The sequence below is a fragment of the Crinia signifera genome, chromosome 3 (genome assembly GCF_055691185.1).
Source record: "Crinia signifera chromosome 3, ASM5569118v1, whole genome shotgun sequence".
Taxonomy (NCBI): Eukaryota; Metazoa; Chordata; class Amphibia; order Anura; family Myobatrachidae; genus Crinia; species Crinia signifera.
Genome location: NC_139219.1, coordinates 3,793,137 through 3,808,670, shown reverse-complemented (window position 1 = coordinate 3,808,670; position 15,534 = coordinate 3,793,137). Strand labels below are relative to the sequence as shown.

At 49.3% G+C, this 15,534-nt stretch overlaps 1 protein-coding gene across 2 annotated transcripts in view; it reads left to right on the top strand.

Moving 5' to 3' along the window:
• SPATA17 (spermatogenesis associated 17) overlaps positions 1 to 7,897 on the top strand; it is a 214,344-nt gene extending 206,447 nt beyond the window's left edge. For both annotated transcript variants that reach the window (XM_083175149.1, XM_083175148.1), the window contains one exon: positions 7,586 to 7,897. In XM_083175149.1, the coding sequence (XP_083031275.1) occupies positions 7,586 to 7,666 (81 nt within the window). In that variant the 3' untranslated portion in view covers positions 7,667 to 7,897. The remainder of the gene's footprint in view (positions 1 to 7,585) is intronic.
• Positions 7,898 to 15,534: the final 7,637 nt, after the last annotated feature.

The following is a 15,534-nucleotide window of genomic DNA, read 5'->3' as shown; positions in this document are numbered from 1 at the left end:
GTCTATATATTATCTGTTACCGCTGCTGGATGTCCCGGCCATTGCTAGAAGTCTATATATCATCTGTTACCGCTGCCGGATGTCCCGGCCATTGCTAGAAGTCTATATATTATCTGTTACCGTTGCTGGATGTCCCGGCCATTGCTAGAAGTCTATATATTATCTGTTACCGCTGCCGGATGTCCCGGCCATTGCTAGAAGTCTATATATTATCTGTTACCGCTGCCGGATGTCCCGGCCATTGCTAGAAGTCTATATATTATCTGTTACCGCTGCTGGATGTCCCGGCCATTGCTAGAAGTCTATATATTATCTGTTACCGTTGCTGGATGTCCCGGCCATTGCTAGAAGTCTATATATTATCTGTTACCGTTGCTGGATGTCCCGGCCATTGCTAGAAGTCTATATATTATCTGTTACCGCTGCCGGATGTCCCGGCCATTGCTAGAAGTCTATATATTATCTGTTACCGCTGCCGGATGTCCCGGCCATTGCTAGAAGTGTATATATATATGTTACCGCTGCTGGATGTCCCGGCCATTGCTGGAAGTGTATATATTATCTGTTACCGCTGCCGGATGTCCCGGCCATTGCTAGAAGTCTATATATTATCTGTTACCGCTGCCGGATGTCCCGGCCATTGCTAGAAGTCTATATATTATCTGTTACCGCTGCCGGATGTCCCGGCCATTGCTAGAAGTCTATATATTATCTGTTACCGCTGCTGGATGTCCCGGCCATTGCTAGAAGTGTATATATATATGTTACCGCTGCCGGATGTCCCGGCCATTGCTAGAAGTGTATATATTATCTGTTACCGCTGCCGGATGTCCCGGCCATTGCTAGAAGTCTATATATTATCTGTTACCGCTGCCGGATGTCCCGGCCATTGCTAGAAGTCTATATATTATCTGTTACCGCTGCTGGATGTCCCGGCCATTGCTAGAAGTCTATATATTATCTGTTACCGCTGCTGGATGTCCCGGCCATTGCTAGAAGTGTATATATTATCTGTTACCGCTGCTGGATGTCCCGGCCATTGCTAGAAGTCCATATATTATCTGTTACCGCTGCCGGATGTCCCGGCCATTGCTAGAAGTCTATATATTATCTGTTACCGCTGCCGGATGTCCCGGCCATTGCTAGAAGTCTATATATTATCTGTTACCGCTGCCGGATGTCCCGGCCATTGCTAGAAGTCTATATATTATCTGTTACCGTTGCTGGATGTCCCGGCCATTGCTAGAAGTCTATATATTATCTGTTACCACTGCCGGATGTCCCGGCCATTGCTAGAAGTCTATATATTATCTGTTACCGCTGCCGGATGTCCCGGCCATTGCTAGAAGTCTATATATTATATGTTACCGCTGCCGGATGTCCCGGCCATTGCTAGAAGTCTATATATTATCTGTTACCGCTGCCGGATGTCCCGGCCATTGCTAGAAGTGTATATATTATCTGTTACCGCTGCTGGATGTCCCGGCCATTGCTAGAAGTGTATATATTATCTGTTACCGCTGCCGGATGTCCCGGCCATTGCTAGAAGTGTATATATTATATGTTACCGCTGCTGGATGTCCCGGCCATTGCTAGAAGTGTATATATTATCTGTTACCGCTGCTGGATGTCCCGGCCATTGCTAGAAGTGTATATATTATCTGTTACCGCTGCCGGATGTCCCGGTCATTGCTAGAAGTCTATATATTATATGTTACCGCTGCCGGATGTCCCGGCCATTGCTAGAAGTCTATATATTATCTGTTACCGCTGCAGGATGTCCCGGCCATTGCTAGAAGTGTATATATTATGTTACCGCTGCCGGATGTCCCGGCCATTGCTAGAAGTGTATATATTATCTGTTACCGCTGCAGGATGTCCCGGCCATTGCTAGAAGTGTATATATTATGTTACCGCTGCTGGATGTCCCGGCCATTGCTAGAAGTGTATATATTATCTGTTACCGCTGCCGGATGTCCCGGCCATTGCTAGAAGTGTATATATATCTGTTACCGCTGCTGATGATACCTCATGTGTTGCGCATATACATCATAAGGCATGTGAATTATTACACAGTCCATAGGTCTACCTCAAAAGGTTGACATGCAATAGGTCGACAGGGTCAAAAGGTCAACAGGGCGAAAGGTCATCATAATAAAGGTCAACATGGGAAATAACGACAGGGCCAAAATTCGAACGTGAAAAGGGTGGACATGAGTTTTTCACTTTTTTTGGTGTCAATGTTGGCAACTGTTGCCGTGAACCCCCAATCAGTTTAAGGCATACCCTCGCATGGCTCTCCATGTTTCGGGCTCGCTGCCTTGAAACCTGAGAGTAGGCAGCAATAGTAGGGGAGAGAGTAAGGAGAGAGACTGGTAGAATGTAGCAGTAGTAGGGACAGAGACAGAGTAGGAATCAATAGTAGGGAAAGGAGAGAGACAGAGGAGACAGGTAAAGTAGAGAGACAGTGTCACGGACCCACCGGTCGCCTGCTCCGATACGTCAATCTGAGCAGCGCCGGCCGTGACTGGGGTTCACTCAGGACACTCAGGTCCTTTCCTTGAGGTACACTGCCACCAGCCAAAACCTGATTTTAGCGCCTGAAACTGCGCAAGGGGCGGCTTGGCTCGCCCCTGACCACACAATACAAGATAACAATGGTAACGTTTTTCAGCCGTTCTCTTCCGAGGCTAATGAGTCTTAGGAACACAGAACCAGAACTGGGAATATGTATTATTTATTCCTAGAAATACTACAGAGCTTTAGACAAAAATAGTTACAAGATTTTACAGTGATTTTAAAAGTACACACGAGTTTTAAATGCAATTTCAAAAATAAAAAGGGAAAAAAGACAGAACCTATCTTACACTTAAATACAGATCCTGACGTGGGGGGATCCTCCACAAGAAATCTCTCGTCGCCTACAGCCTGTTTTGCTAGACCCCCAGGTAGTGACACTGACTATCCCAAGGTACAGAGGTTTTATCTGCAGCCTCCCTCATCCCTCCCACCCTTGGGATTTTTAACCATTCCCTTGCTGAGCCTAGTGAAGGTCCCTAGATCTTTCCCATAAAGAATTTGTCCCTGCTTTGAAGTAGATCTTATACATTCCTCAAGTGATAAGAGGTCATTTAGTGCAGGGCCAGAGCCACTTTGGCCTGTTGGCTGGACACTATTGCTCTCCCCCCCAATCTGGTTTATGAGGGGTCTCAGATCTTATCTTACATCCTAACTCCAGAGGAGTCCACAGATGGCTACACTCCCTGGGTCACCAATAGTCCACACACATAATACATGACATGTTCTGATCTCCCACATAATAATCACAGGCGGCATGATTTTACCAAACATACCAGACATACATTGATTGCACAGATAATCATAACAGGAGGCATACGTTAATTTGATCGATCACCTGATCTGATCGTTACAGACAGAGTAGGCAGCAGTATTAGGGAAAGGAGAGAGACAAAGTAGGCAGCTGTAGTAGGGAGAGGAGAACGACTGGGGGTACTTGTGTAGTTTCATGGCGCCAGCATGGCACCCCGCGTCTGAATCATTCTACAGACAGGCTCGGTGGCTCGCTACGCTCGCCACGCTATCTAAAATCAACTCCATGCCAACATGGATAGTGGGGGGTATGAACTGTCCATGTTGGCATGGAGTTAAGTTACTTTATTTTAGATAGTTTGTGCCGAGCGTAGAACCCAGAAGTAGCACGGTGCCGTGAAACTACACAAGTACCCGACTGAGAGTAGGCAGCTGTAGTAGGGAGAAGAGAAGACAGAGTAGGCAGCTGTAGTAGGGAGAAGAGAAGACAGAGTAGGCAGCTGTAGTAGGGAGAAGAGAAGACAGAGTAGGCAGCTGTAGTAGGGAGAAGAGAAGACAGAGTAGGCAGCTGTATTAGGGAGAAGAGAAGACAGAGTAGGCAGCTGTAGTAGGGAGAAGAGAAGACAGAGTAGGCAGCTGTAGTAGGGAGAAGAGAAGACAGAGTAGGCAGCTGTAGTAGGGAGAGGAGAGAGACTGGTAGAATGTAGCAGTAGTAGGGAGAGAGACAGAGTAGGAATCAATAGTAGGGAAAGGAGAGATAAAGAGTAGGCAGCTGTAGTAGGGAGAGGAGAGAGACTGGTAGAATGTAGCAGTAGTAGGGAGAGAGACAGAGTAGGAATCAATAGTGGGAAAGGAGAGATAAAGAGTAGGCAGCTGTAGTAGGGAGAGGAGAGAGACTGGTAGAATGTAGCAGCAGTAGTAGGGAGAGAGACAGAGTAGGAATCAATAGTAGGGAAAGGAGAGATAAAGAGTAGGCAGCTGTAGTAGGGAGAGGAGAGAGACTGGTAGAATGTAGCAGCAGTAGTAGGGAGAGAGACAGAGTAGGAATCAATAGTGGGAAAGGAGAGATAAAGAGTAGGCAGCTGTAGTAGGGAGAGGAGTGAGACTGGTAGAATGTAGCAGTAGTAGGGAGAGAGACAGAGTAGGAATCAATAGTAGGGAAAGGAGAGATAAAGAGTTATAGTAGGGAGAGGAGATAGACTGAGAGTAGCAGCTGTAATAGGACTTGAAAAACTTGGATCTGCCGAACACCAGTTGTGTCTTGTGCTTGGCCTTCACCTTGCAGCGTGTGATGTTCTCTACACAAATCGCTATACAGAACACAATATAAAGCCTTCTTCATCCATCGCAATAGCTGATCCGTCCTCCTCTTCGTATAGACGATGCCGATGGTGATGCTGATGGTCACCACTTATCTCTGCATGCTGATGACGGTGAAACGTGCTGATGACGGTGAAACGTCTTGTACAGACACAGCGGAATCAGCAGGTGTATAGCCTGATGAGCTTCCTCTGCGGTATATAGAGAATAACATCCTTACACAAATGAGCAATGACACCCTGGGGCGCTTTTCATAAACTGTATTTTTATCAAATGAGGAAGACTGCAGACTGTCTTTTTGCAGTATTGCAGTTTGCATACCGTCACCAGGCTTTGTTTCCAGCCTAGAGATGTATTCATCATTTCTTTTTATTAAGTATCAAGGAGTTAATTATTATTATTATAATTTTATTTATAAGGCCCCACAAGTGTTGGCAGCGCTGTACAAAGGAACAGTACAGGGAGACAAAACTTAACATTACAGTAAATAAATAACAATAGAGTACAGGTAACATAGCGCCACAGATCAATACACATTACAGCTTAAATGTAAGTAGTGAGGACTCAATCAACATACAACTAGAGGCCTGAGGCCAATGACGGAGATGAGTTTGCGGACGAAGATGGTCACTGAGTGTTTGAGTATAGGAGAGCTGTGAGTGACATGGAAGAGAAGTGGGATTGACAACAGGAGGGAAGAGGGCCCTGCTCTGAGGAGCTTACAATCTAGTAGGGAGGGGAGACTGACAGATTACATGAGGTGCAAGCAGGTGGGATGTGGGTTGATGGCAGGATGTAAGCAGGCAGAGATGGTTATGGTGTGTGACAGGGGTCGGAGGACAAGCCTCAGAACTAGGTTATGCAGCTGAAGGGTACGCTTTGATGAATGGGGGTCTGCAGTGCCCGTTTGACGCTTCGCAAAGTCGGGGAGAGTCTAATGGAGCGAGGGAGTGCGTTCCACTGAAGGAGTGCAGCACGGGTAAAGTCCTGTACTCTAGCATGGGAAGCAGTGATCAGGGTGGAGAGAGAGGATAGTCATCAGCCAACCGGGAGGGAGGATGAATTTGAGAAATATGGAGCAATGGAATTAGATCCCGGGATTCTAGCCCAGTAATCCCCAAATCCTGGGATTTGTTAACTTTTGGGGCTGGAATTCTTGGTCCTAGCTGAAATCTATATTGCAGTCATATGTGGGGGCTACAAGCAGATGCAAATGGTTTCCGCACCCCTCACAGTGCAGCCTGGTTTGTCCATGTACAAAGTCACTGGCTATTATTTCTTTGCTACCAACTCTGAATGAGCCCCTTTGTGTGGCCATGCTACAGACGCCCGTGGTGCCAGGTTATGTAGCCTGTGCGCCAAACCGCCTTATCTTATACAATTTAGGGAATGGATGTCTCTCCACCCCCCCAATGTCTTGTTGACTACCCATGCACTGTAGCCCCCCCCCCCCTGCTCTTATCTACAGTGCTCTCCTCTGACTTTGGTCACGTGATCGCTGGCTCCTGGACTGTGGCCCCGGTCATCTGATGCTGTAAACTACTGTAAATGGCATCTTACAGCGTTCGACCAGGTCACAGTGCCAGAGTCCTGATCACATGACCGGAGCCCCGGATGAAAGCACCGGTTACCACAGGGAGGGCGAGGGACATATAAGGTGAGGATGAGGATGATCACAGGCTTCCGGCTTTGCTTTGTCTATCAGAGCGGAGGCTGTTATTGAAGGTACCACGCACGGGCGTAATTATTTATGAATTAGCCGGAGGGGCGCGATGCCGGTGAATCTCAGACATTACATCCATTGCCAGGCATGGTTCCATCGCTGCTCTAATAAATCCAAGATCGTCTCGCACCCCTGTTATATATATATACCCCTGTATCTGTGGGGTATGGATCATACGATAGACGAGCAGGAGGTCCACCACTGGAGGTCAACCTGCATGAAGGCCGACATGACTTAAGGTCGACATGGGGTTAGGTCAACAACAGCATTGGGTCGTTATGGGGAGGGTCAACATGGGGTTTTTCGCATATTTTGCCCTGATTGTTGACACAGTTGACATGGACACTGTAACGTAGCACCGCGTCCCCTCGCATGGCTCGCTGCACTCTGCACACTAGGTTATTCTCCCTCCACGCCCTAGTGGATGGTGGGACATGAAATATCGCCTGTCGGCACATGTCGGCTCAAAAAACAGTGAAAAACCCCATGTCGACCTTTTGGCGAAAATTTACTAAGATGTGTATTCTACTTGGGCAACCAATCAGATCTGTCTACTATCTTCTAGATCAGTGATTTTCAACCTTTTTACCTTGCGGCAAATTTTAAAAATTGCCGAGGCACACCATGAGATCCCCACAGGGCAAAACACATTGGCCCCCCCAGGAAAAAACCAAACCTATTGCCCCCCATATAAAAAACAATCACACTGGTCCCCACAGGTAACACAAATAATATACATTGACCCTTTACATGAAAAGAAGAGACCAGTAAATAACAGTTAAACTGGTGGTGGCTGTAAACTGGTTTGGGCATCTGTAGATCTGGGGGCACACGGAGAACAGCTCAAGGCACACTAGTGTAACACGGCACGGTGGTTGAAAAACACTGTTCTAGAGGGTGCTAAAAAAATAAGTAGATTCTGACTTGTTGCCCATAGCAACATCACATGTGAAGCAGAATACACATCTTAGTACATTTCCCCCTTCGACTGTCCACCTTCCCCTTGTCGACCTAATGCTTGTGTCCACCTAATGACCCTGCCGACCTAGCCCCATGTTTGCCTGTCAAAGTATCATGTGCTGTATAATTGTTTAGCATTAGGCGATGAATAGGGGCCCTTACAATCCTTTGCTATGGGGCCCACATGAATCTAGTTACGCCACTGCACCGATAAATACACAAATCCTGAATGTGTCTCTTTATTTCCCGCAGGACTTCCAAGCCATCCTCACATCTATTCCTCTGTTTGATAAATATGGCCGGATGTATTCCAAGGCTGGCGAGGCTGTATGACCTCCTGAATGGAAGATGTGACGTAACTCACGGTGTCCTAGACAAAGCGTCAGTGAGGCATCTCCATCCGCGCATCTCCATCCGCGCATCTCCATCCGCGCATCTCCATCCGCGCATCTCCATCCGCGCATCTCCATCCGCGCATCTCCATCCGCACATCTCCATCCGCGCATCTCCATCCGCACGTGTATTATCTGCAAGCAGACCAATAAATAACTCTGATTGTGTGTATTCAGTGCGTCTTGTTACCATGGACTGTCCTTCTCTGATCTAAGAGCACCTCCAGTAATCACAGAAATAAAGAGGTGCGCCCATACCCCAGCTATTGTCACCCTCTCCCCAGCTATTGTCACCCTCTGCCATCCCCCAGCTATTGTCACCCTCTACCCAGCTATTGTCACTCTCTGCCATACCCCAGCTATTGTCACCCTCTGCCATCCCCCAGCTATTGTCATCCTCTGCCATCACCCAGCTATTGTCACCCTCTACCCAGCTATTGTCATCCTCTGCCATCCCAGCTATTGTCACCCTCTCCCATACCCCAGCTATTGTCACCCTCTACCCAGCTATTGTCACCCTCTGCCATACCCCAGCTATTGTCACCCTCTCCCATACCCCAGCTATTGTCACCCTCTACCCAGCTATTGTCACCCTCTACCCAGCTATTGTCACCCTCTGCCATACCCCAGCTATTGTCACCCTCTCCCATACCCCAGCTATTGTCACCCTCTCCCATACCCCAGCTATTGTCACCCTCTACCCAGCTATTGTCACCCTCTCCCATACCCCAGCTATTGTCACCCTCTCCCATACCCCAGCTATTGTCACCCTCTACCCAGCTATTTTCATCCTCTCCCATACCCCAGCTATTGTCATCCTCTCCCATACACCAGCTATTGTCACCCTCTCCCATCCCCCAGCTATTGTTACCCTCTCCCATCCCCCAGCTATTGTCACCCTCTGCCATCCCAGCTATTGTCATCCTCTGCCATCCCAGCTATTGTCACCCTCTCCCATCCCCCAGCTATTGTCACCCTCTCCCATCCCACAGCTATTGTCACCCTCTGCCATACCCCAGCTATTGTCACCCTCTACCCAGCTATTGTCACCCTCTGCCATCACCCAGCTATTGTCACCCTCTGCCATACCCCAGCTATTGTCACCCTCTACCCAGCTATTGTCACCCTCTGCCATCACCCAGCTATTGTCACCCTCTGCCATCCCCCAGCTATTGTCACCCTCTCCCATAACCCAGCTATTGTCACCCTCTCCCATCCCCCAGCTATTGTCACCCTCTCCCATCCCCCAGCTATTGTCACCCTCTACCCAGCTATTGTCACCCTCTCCCATCCCCCAGCTATTGTCACCCTCTCCCACCCCAGCTATTGTCACCCTCTGCCATCCCCCAGCTATTGTCACCCTCTCCCATCACCCAGCTATTGTCACCCTCTGCCATCACCCAGCTATTGTCACCCTCTCCCATCACCCAGCTATTGTCACCCTCTGCCATCCCCCAGCTATTGTCACCCTCTCCCATCACCCAGCTATTGTCACCCTCTGCCATCACCCAGCTATTGTCACCCTCTCCCATCACCCAGCTATTGTCACCCTCTCCCATACCCCAGCTATTGTCATCCTCTACCCAGCTATTGTCACCCTCTCCCATCCCCCAGCTATTGTCACCCTCTACCCAGCTATTGTCATCCTCTGCCATCCCCCAGCTATTGTCACCCTCTACCCAGCTATTGTCACCCTCTGCCATCCCCCAGCTATTGTAACCCTCTGCCATCCCCCAGCTATTGTCATCCTCTCCCATACCCCAGCTATTGTCACCCTCTCCCATCCCCCAGCTATTGTCACCCTCTACCATCCCCCAGCTATTGTCATCCTCTGCCATCCCAGCTATTGTCACCCTCTCCCATACCCCAGCTATTGTCACCCTCTACCCAGCTATTGTCACCCTCTGCCATCACCCAGCTATTGTCACCCTCTACCCAGCTATTGTCACCCTCTGCCATCACCCAGCTATTGTCACCCTCTCCCATCCCCCAGCTATTGTCACCCTCTCCCATAACCCAGCTATTGTCACCCTCTCCCATCCCCCAGCTATTGTCACCCTCTACCCAGCTATTGTCACCCTCTACCCAGCTATTGTCACCCTCTCCCATCCCCCAGCTATTGTCACCCTCTCCCACCCCAGCTATTGTCACCCTCTGCCATCCCCCAGCTATGGTCACCCTCTCCCATCCCCCAGCTATTGTCACCCTCTGCCATCACCCAGCTATTGTCACCCTCTCCCATCACCCAGCTATTGTCACCCTCTGCCATCCCCCAGCTATTGTCACCCTCTCCCATCACCCAGCTATTGTCACCCTCTGCCATCACCCAGCTATTGTCACCCTCTCCCATCACCCAGCTATTGTCACCCTCTCCCATCACCCAGCTATTGTCATCCTCCCATACCCCAGCTATTGTCACCCTCTCCTGTCCCATCTATTGTCACCCTCTCCCATCCCCCAGCTATTGTCACCCTCTCCCATCCCCCAGCTATTGTCACCCTCTCCCATCCCCCAGCTACTGTCACCCTCTACCCAGCTATTGTCACCCTCTGCCATCCCCCAGCTATTGTCACCCTCTCCCATACCCCAGCTATTGTCACCCTCTCCTGTCCCATCTATTGTCACCCTCTCCCATCCCCCAGCTATTGTCACCCTCTCCCATCCCCCAGCTATTGTCACCCACTACCATCACCCAGCTATTGTCACCCACTACCATCACCCAGCTATTGTCACACTCTCCCATCCCCTAGCTATTGTCACCCACTACCATCACCCAGCTATTGTCACCCACTACCATCACCCAGCTATTGTCACACTCTCCCATCCCCTAGCTATTGTCACCCACTACCATCACCCAGCTATTGTCACCCACTACCATCACCCAGCTATTGTCACACTCTCCCATCCCCCAGCTATTGTCACCCTCTCCTTTCCCAGCTATTGCCACCCTCTCCCGTCCCAGCTATCGCCACTCTCTGCCGTCCAAGCTATCGCCACCCTCTCCCATCCCAGCTATGGTCAAAAAAAAAAATCTGATTTGAGACTTGGTAGATAGGACTCTTACATTGGGCTACAGTGGTTATACAATTCTAGACAAATTGTCAATTTAAACCAGGGTTGGGGAACCTTTGTCCCTCCAGCTGTTGCTAAACTACATATCCCAGCATGTACTGCTAGTTTTGCTATTTGGCCATGCTAAAACTGTAGCAAAGCATTCTGGAATGTGTGGTTCAACAACAGCTGGAGGGCCGAAGGTTCCCCATCACTGATTTAAACCAACATCTTTTCTCCATTATGGACAGATGAAGCCACATCCATACATTATATATATATGGTCGCTACCGTACCCCACACCCCGGCCTATCACCTGGGCAGCTATTCCACCATCAAGGAAACACTTTTATTAGGAGCGCACACATGCTGCTAATCAGCCCAACCTGGATCACATTAGTTTTCCTGATACTAGCTGAGGTACCCGGCGTTGCTCGGGTTTGGTTGTGCAATTAATATTACTTGATCTTTAGCCTTCTCTTGTTTTAACTTAACAGCTCTTCCCACAGACCCAGGAGGTGGCTGCCTGGTGTCAACTGAAGTTCTCCTCCTAATCTGTCCAGCAGAAGGCCCTGTGTTAGGACTCTGATGGAATTCCAGACAAGAGGTTACTGGGAAGGACAGGCCATGATCCCAACCCTAACTCTGTTAATCCCTCTAGAGGTTATAGGCACTTGCAGAGCTAAGACTTCACCTATAATAGCCACATTCAAAGGGGTAAATTAGGTTCACCCCAACCCCGGTGCCACCAGGACTTTGCAAGGAAACAAGGGGCCAAACACTTCCAGTGTGGACAAGAGGGAAACTAACTAAAACACGTAGAAACAAATCAAAATTGTGGCACGTCTGTCCTCCATGGGAAGGGATCCTCCAGCAGACCAGTGTACAATTTTATAATAAGTAACCCCCCTACATTGGTCAGAAACACCAGGGAGTTGAGTGGAAGAATATGGAAACTTCCAGAAATATTCCTGAACTCCCAGGAATGCAACAATGCAAGAAGATGTTATGCAAATAAGTACTTTTACAGACACACTGCAGGATGTAAACACATCATGTCATGGCTAATGGCATAAATGCATGAAGATGTTAATAATACACAATATAACCCCTGTGGAGCTGGATGGCAAAACCCCTAATAAGAGAACATATAACTCCACACAGATAAACTCTAAATGGGATCAGTAGAAATACTGTAGATGGAAAAACCAGCACTAGGACAGGCTGCACTAGCAGAATCACCAGCACCTTGGTGAAAGGCAGCATGGGAGATAAAGGAAACACTCCCAGTCAGAATAGCCAAGGCTGACAAGCTCCCTTAATGAGGAGACTTACAGTACTACAGGTGAACAGCCTGACACACAAAGCCCAGAGCTAATGGTTTAATTAAACAACAGCTGCACTGCACCTGGAGGACACAGCAGTCAGGCTGCAGCTCCACAGTGCAAAAACCATACGCCAGAAAACATGGTATGCAAACAGACAGAATTAAGTAACAGGAATGAGTCACTGCTGGCTCATGGCACCCTGAACATGCTCCCTGCAGGTCCCAGTCATGATTTGGGGGATCAGCGGGCGCCCTGACCTTATGTAATGTTTTGGTATGTAAGCATATACTATGCCCTTGAGTTAGGTGGGACACCACCGAAACGGCTGCTGTCAGGCTACAGGGGGTGTCAGCTGAGGGTGTCCTCAGCACTCCTGGTGTTCAGATAAGTAACAACAACTTCAATGAAACATTTGTTGGCGTTTATGCTAGAATGTTTTTTTAAAATAATCCTTTAATACGCCCATTTGGCGGTGTGCTTGGCCTTTTTTTTTTGGCTGCAATTGTGGAGCTGAAATAGTGATACTACTGTATATAATAGTTATTTCTTACACTCGCCGCTCTTAGACATGTAAAAGGTCCTGTATAACCAATAAGACTTCACACGAGTGAAATAATTGAACTCTGTTCTTCCGTTCCCCATCTCTACGAGAGATTCCCTGTATTACAGATAGGTCATTCTGCCCATTTTAATTTGCAGATAAAACCCTAAGTTTATTGGAAATCTAGCCGGTCCCCGTGCTGTAAAAGATGAGGGATGTATGTGGCATTTTAAAAAATCCTGAGAAAAGTGGGAGCCGGCGAACGGCACTAAATCTCTGGGAGAAAGTCTGTTGTCCTTTTGCTCTTGTCACACTTTTATGAATGGAACATTTTGGAAAGTTTGTCTTTCTGTACCGCAACAGAAAATTAATTTAATCTAATACCGGTAAGTGAGAAACAGGCCCTTGTGGACTCGGATTTAATTTCAGCAAATAAATGTGAGTGCTTTGTTCCAGCGGTGCGGAGGGGGCTGCGAAGGGGGTTCCGTACACAAAACGGTTGATGAATAAAAATCAGCGGTAATTTTTGAGCTGTGAGTGCTGTCTATTTGATTGCCGCAGCCTGAGAGGAGTTCATCGCTTTACAATAATTCACTCTGTGTCGCTTTTTACCTCCCAACTACAATATCCCATCAGTACGATTGAAAATGGCAAAAGCCTTTATCAGATTAATCTTGTTTTATTTATAGAGAAAGTCTCTTTGTGAGGGAGAGAGTGTGCGGTTCACGTAGGTGACGTTTTGCTAACAACCTGCTGAGAACTCTGGGATAGGTAAACATGGCGGCAGTCCTGGTGCTGGGAGCCATAGGTCACCGGGACGGTATCACAGATGTCCATTCTGTGTCATCTATGGGGATGAGTGGTTATAGATGGTCCTATCCCATCACACACAGGAAAATACAGTACATGGCATCTCCCGACACCTGCGGAGACAATGACGGGCAGCAACCCCATAAATATGCCCGTCACACATTACATGTCATAGGAATAATATGGGAGGGTGAGGGCTATGGTTAGGCTGGGGGGGGAGGTAGGTACTACTGGGTGGGTTAGGGATAAGCTGTGGGCAGAGGTTAGGTTATGCTGAGGGCGGGGAGTGAAGGTTGTGGTTAGAGGGTGGTTTAGGCTATGGGCGGAGGTTAGGGTTATGCTGAGGGCGGGGAGTGAAGGTTGTGGTGGTTACGGGGTGGTTTAGGATATGGGCAGAGGTTAGGGTTATGCTGAGGGCGGGGAGTGAAGGTTGTGGTTAGAGGGTGGTTTAGGCTATGGGCGGAGGTTAGGTTATGCTGAGGGCGGGGAGTGAAGGTTGTGGTGGTTACGGGGTGGTTTAGGCTATGGGCGGAGGTTAGGGTTATGCTGAGGGCGGGGAGTGAAGGTTGTGGTTAGAGGGTGGTTTAGGCTATGGGCGGAGGTTAGGTTATGCTGAGGGCGGGGAGTGAAGGTTGTGGTGGTTACGGGGTGGTTTAGGCTATGGGCAGAGGTTAGGGTTATGCTGAGGGCAGGGAGTGAAGGTTGTGGTTACGGGGTGGTTTAGGCTATGGGCGGAGGTTAGGGTTATGCTGAGGGCAGGGAGTGAAGGTTGTGGTGGTTATGGGGTGGTTTAGGCTATGGGCGGAGGTTAGGGTTATGCTGAGGGCGGGGAGTGAAGGTTGTGGTTAGAGGGTGGTTTAGGCTATGGGCAGAGGTTAGGTTATGCTGAGGGCGGGGAGTGAAGGTTGTGGTGGTTACGGGGTGGTTTAGGCTATGGGCGGAGGTTAGGGTTATGCTGAGGGTGGGGAGTGAAGGTTGTGGTTAGAGGGTGGTTTAGGCTATGGGCGGAGGTTAGGGTTATGCTGAGGGCGGGGAGTGAAGGTTGTGGTTAGAGGGTGGTTTAGGCTATGGGCGGAGGTTAGGGTTATGCTGAGGGCGGGGAGTGAAGGTTGTGGTTAGAGGGTGGTTTAGGCTATGGGCGGAGGTTAGGGTTATGCTGAGGGCGGGGAGTGAAGGTTGTGGTTAGAGGGTGGTTTAGGCTATGGGCGGAGGTTAGGTTATGCTGAGGGCGGGGAGTGAAGGTTGTGGTGGTTACGGGGTGGTTTAGGCTATGGGCGGAGGTTAGGGTTATGCTGAGGGCGGGGAGTGAAGGTTGTGGTGGTTACGGGGTGGTTTAGGCTATGGGCGGAGGTTAGGGTTATGCTGAGGGCGGGGAGTGAAGGTTGTGGTGGTTACGGGGTGGTTTAGGCTATGGGCAGAGGTTAGGGTTATGCTGAGGGCGGGGAGTGAAGGTTGTGGTTAGAGGGTGGTTTAGGCTATGGGCGGAGGTTAGGTTATGCTGAGGGCGGGGAGTGAAGGTTGTGGTGGTTACGGGGTGGTTTAGGCTATGGGCGGAGGTTAGGGTTATGCTGAGGGCGGGGAGTGAAGGTTGTGGTTAGAGGGTGGTTTAGGCTATGGGCAGAGGTTAGGGTTATGCTGAGGGCAGGGAGTGAAGGTTGTGGTGGTTACGGGGTGGTTTAGGCTATGGGCGGAGGTTAGGGTTATGCTGAGGGCGGGGAGTGAAGGTTGTGGTTAGAGGGTGGTTTAGGCTATGGGCAGAGGTTAGGGTTATGCTGAGGGCAGGGAGTGAAGGTTGTGGTGGTTACGGGGTGGTTTAGGCTATGGGCGGAGGTTAGGGTTATGCTGAGGGCGGGGAGTGAAGGTTGTGGTTAGAGGGTGGTTTAGGCTATGGGCAGAGGTTAGGGTTATGCTGAGGGCAGGGAGTGAAGGTTGTGGTGGTTACGGGGTGGTTTAGGCTATGGGCAGAGGTTAGGGTTATGCTGAGGGCAGGGAGTGAAGGTTGTGGTTACGGGGTGGTTTAGGCTATGGGCGGAGGTTAGGGTTATGCTGAGGGCAGGGAGTGAAGGTTGTGGTGGTTAT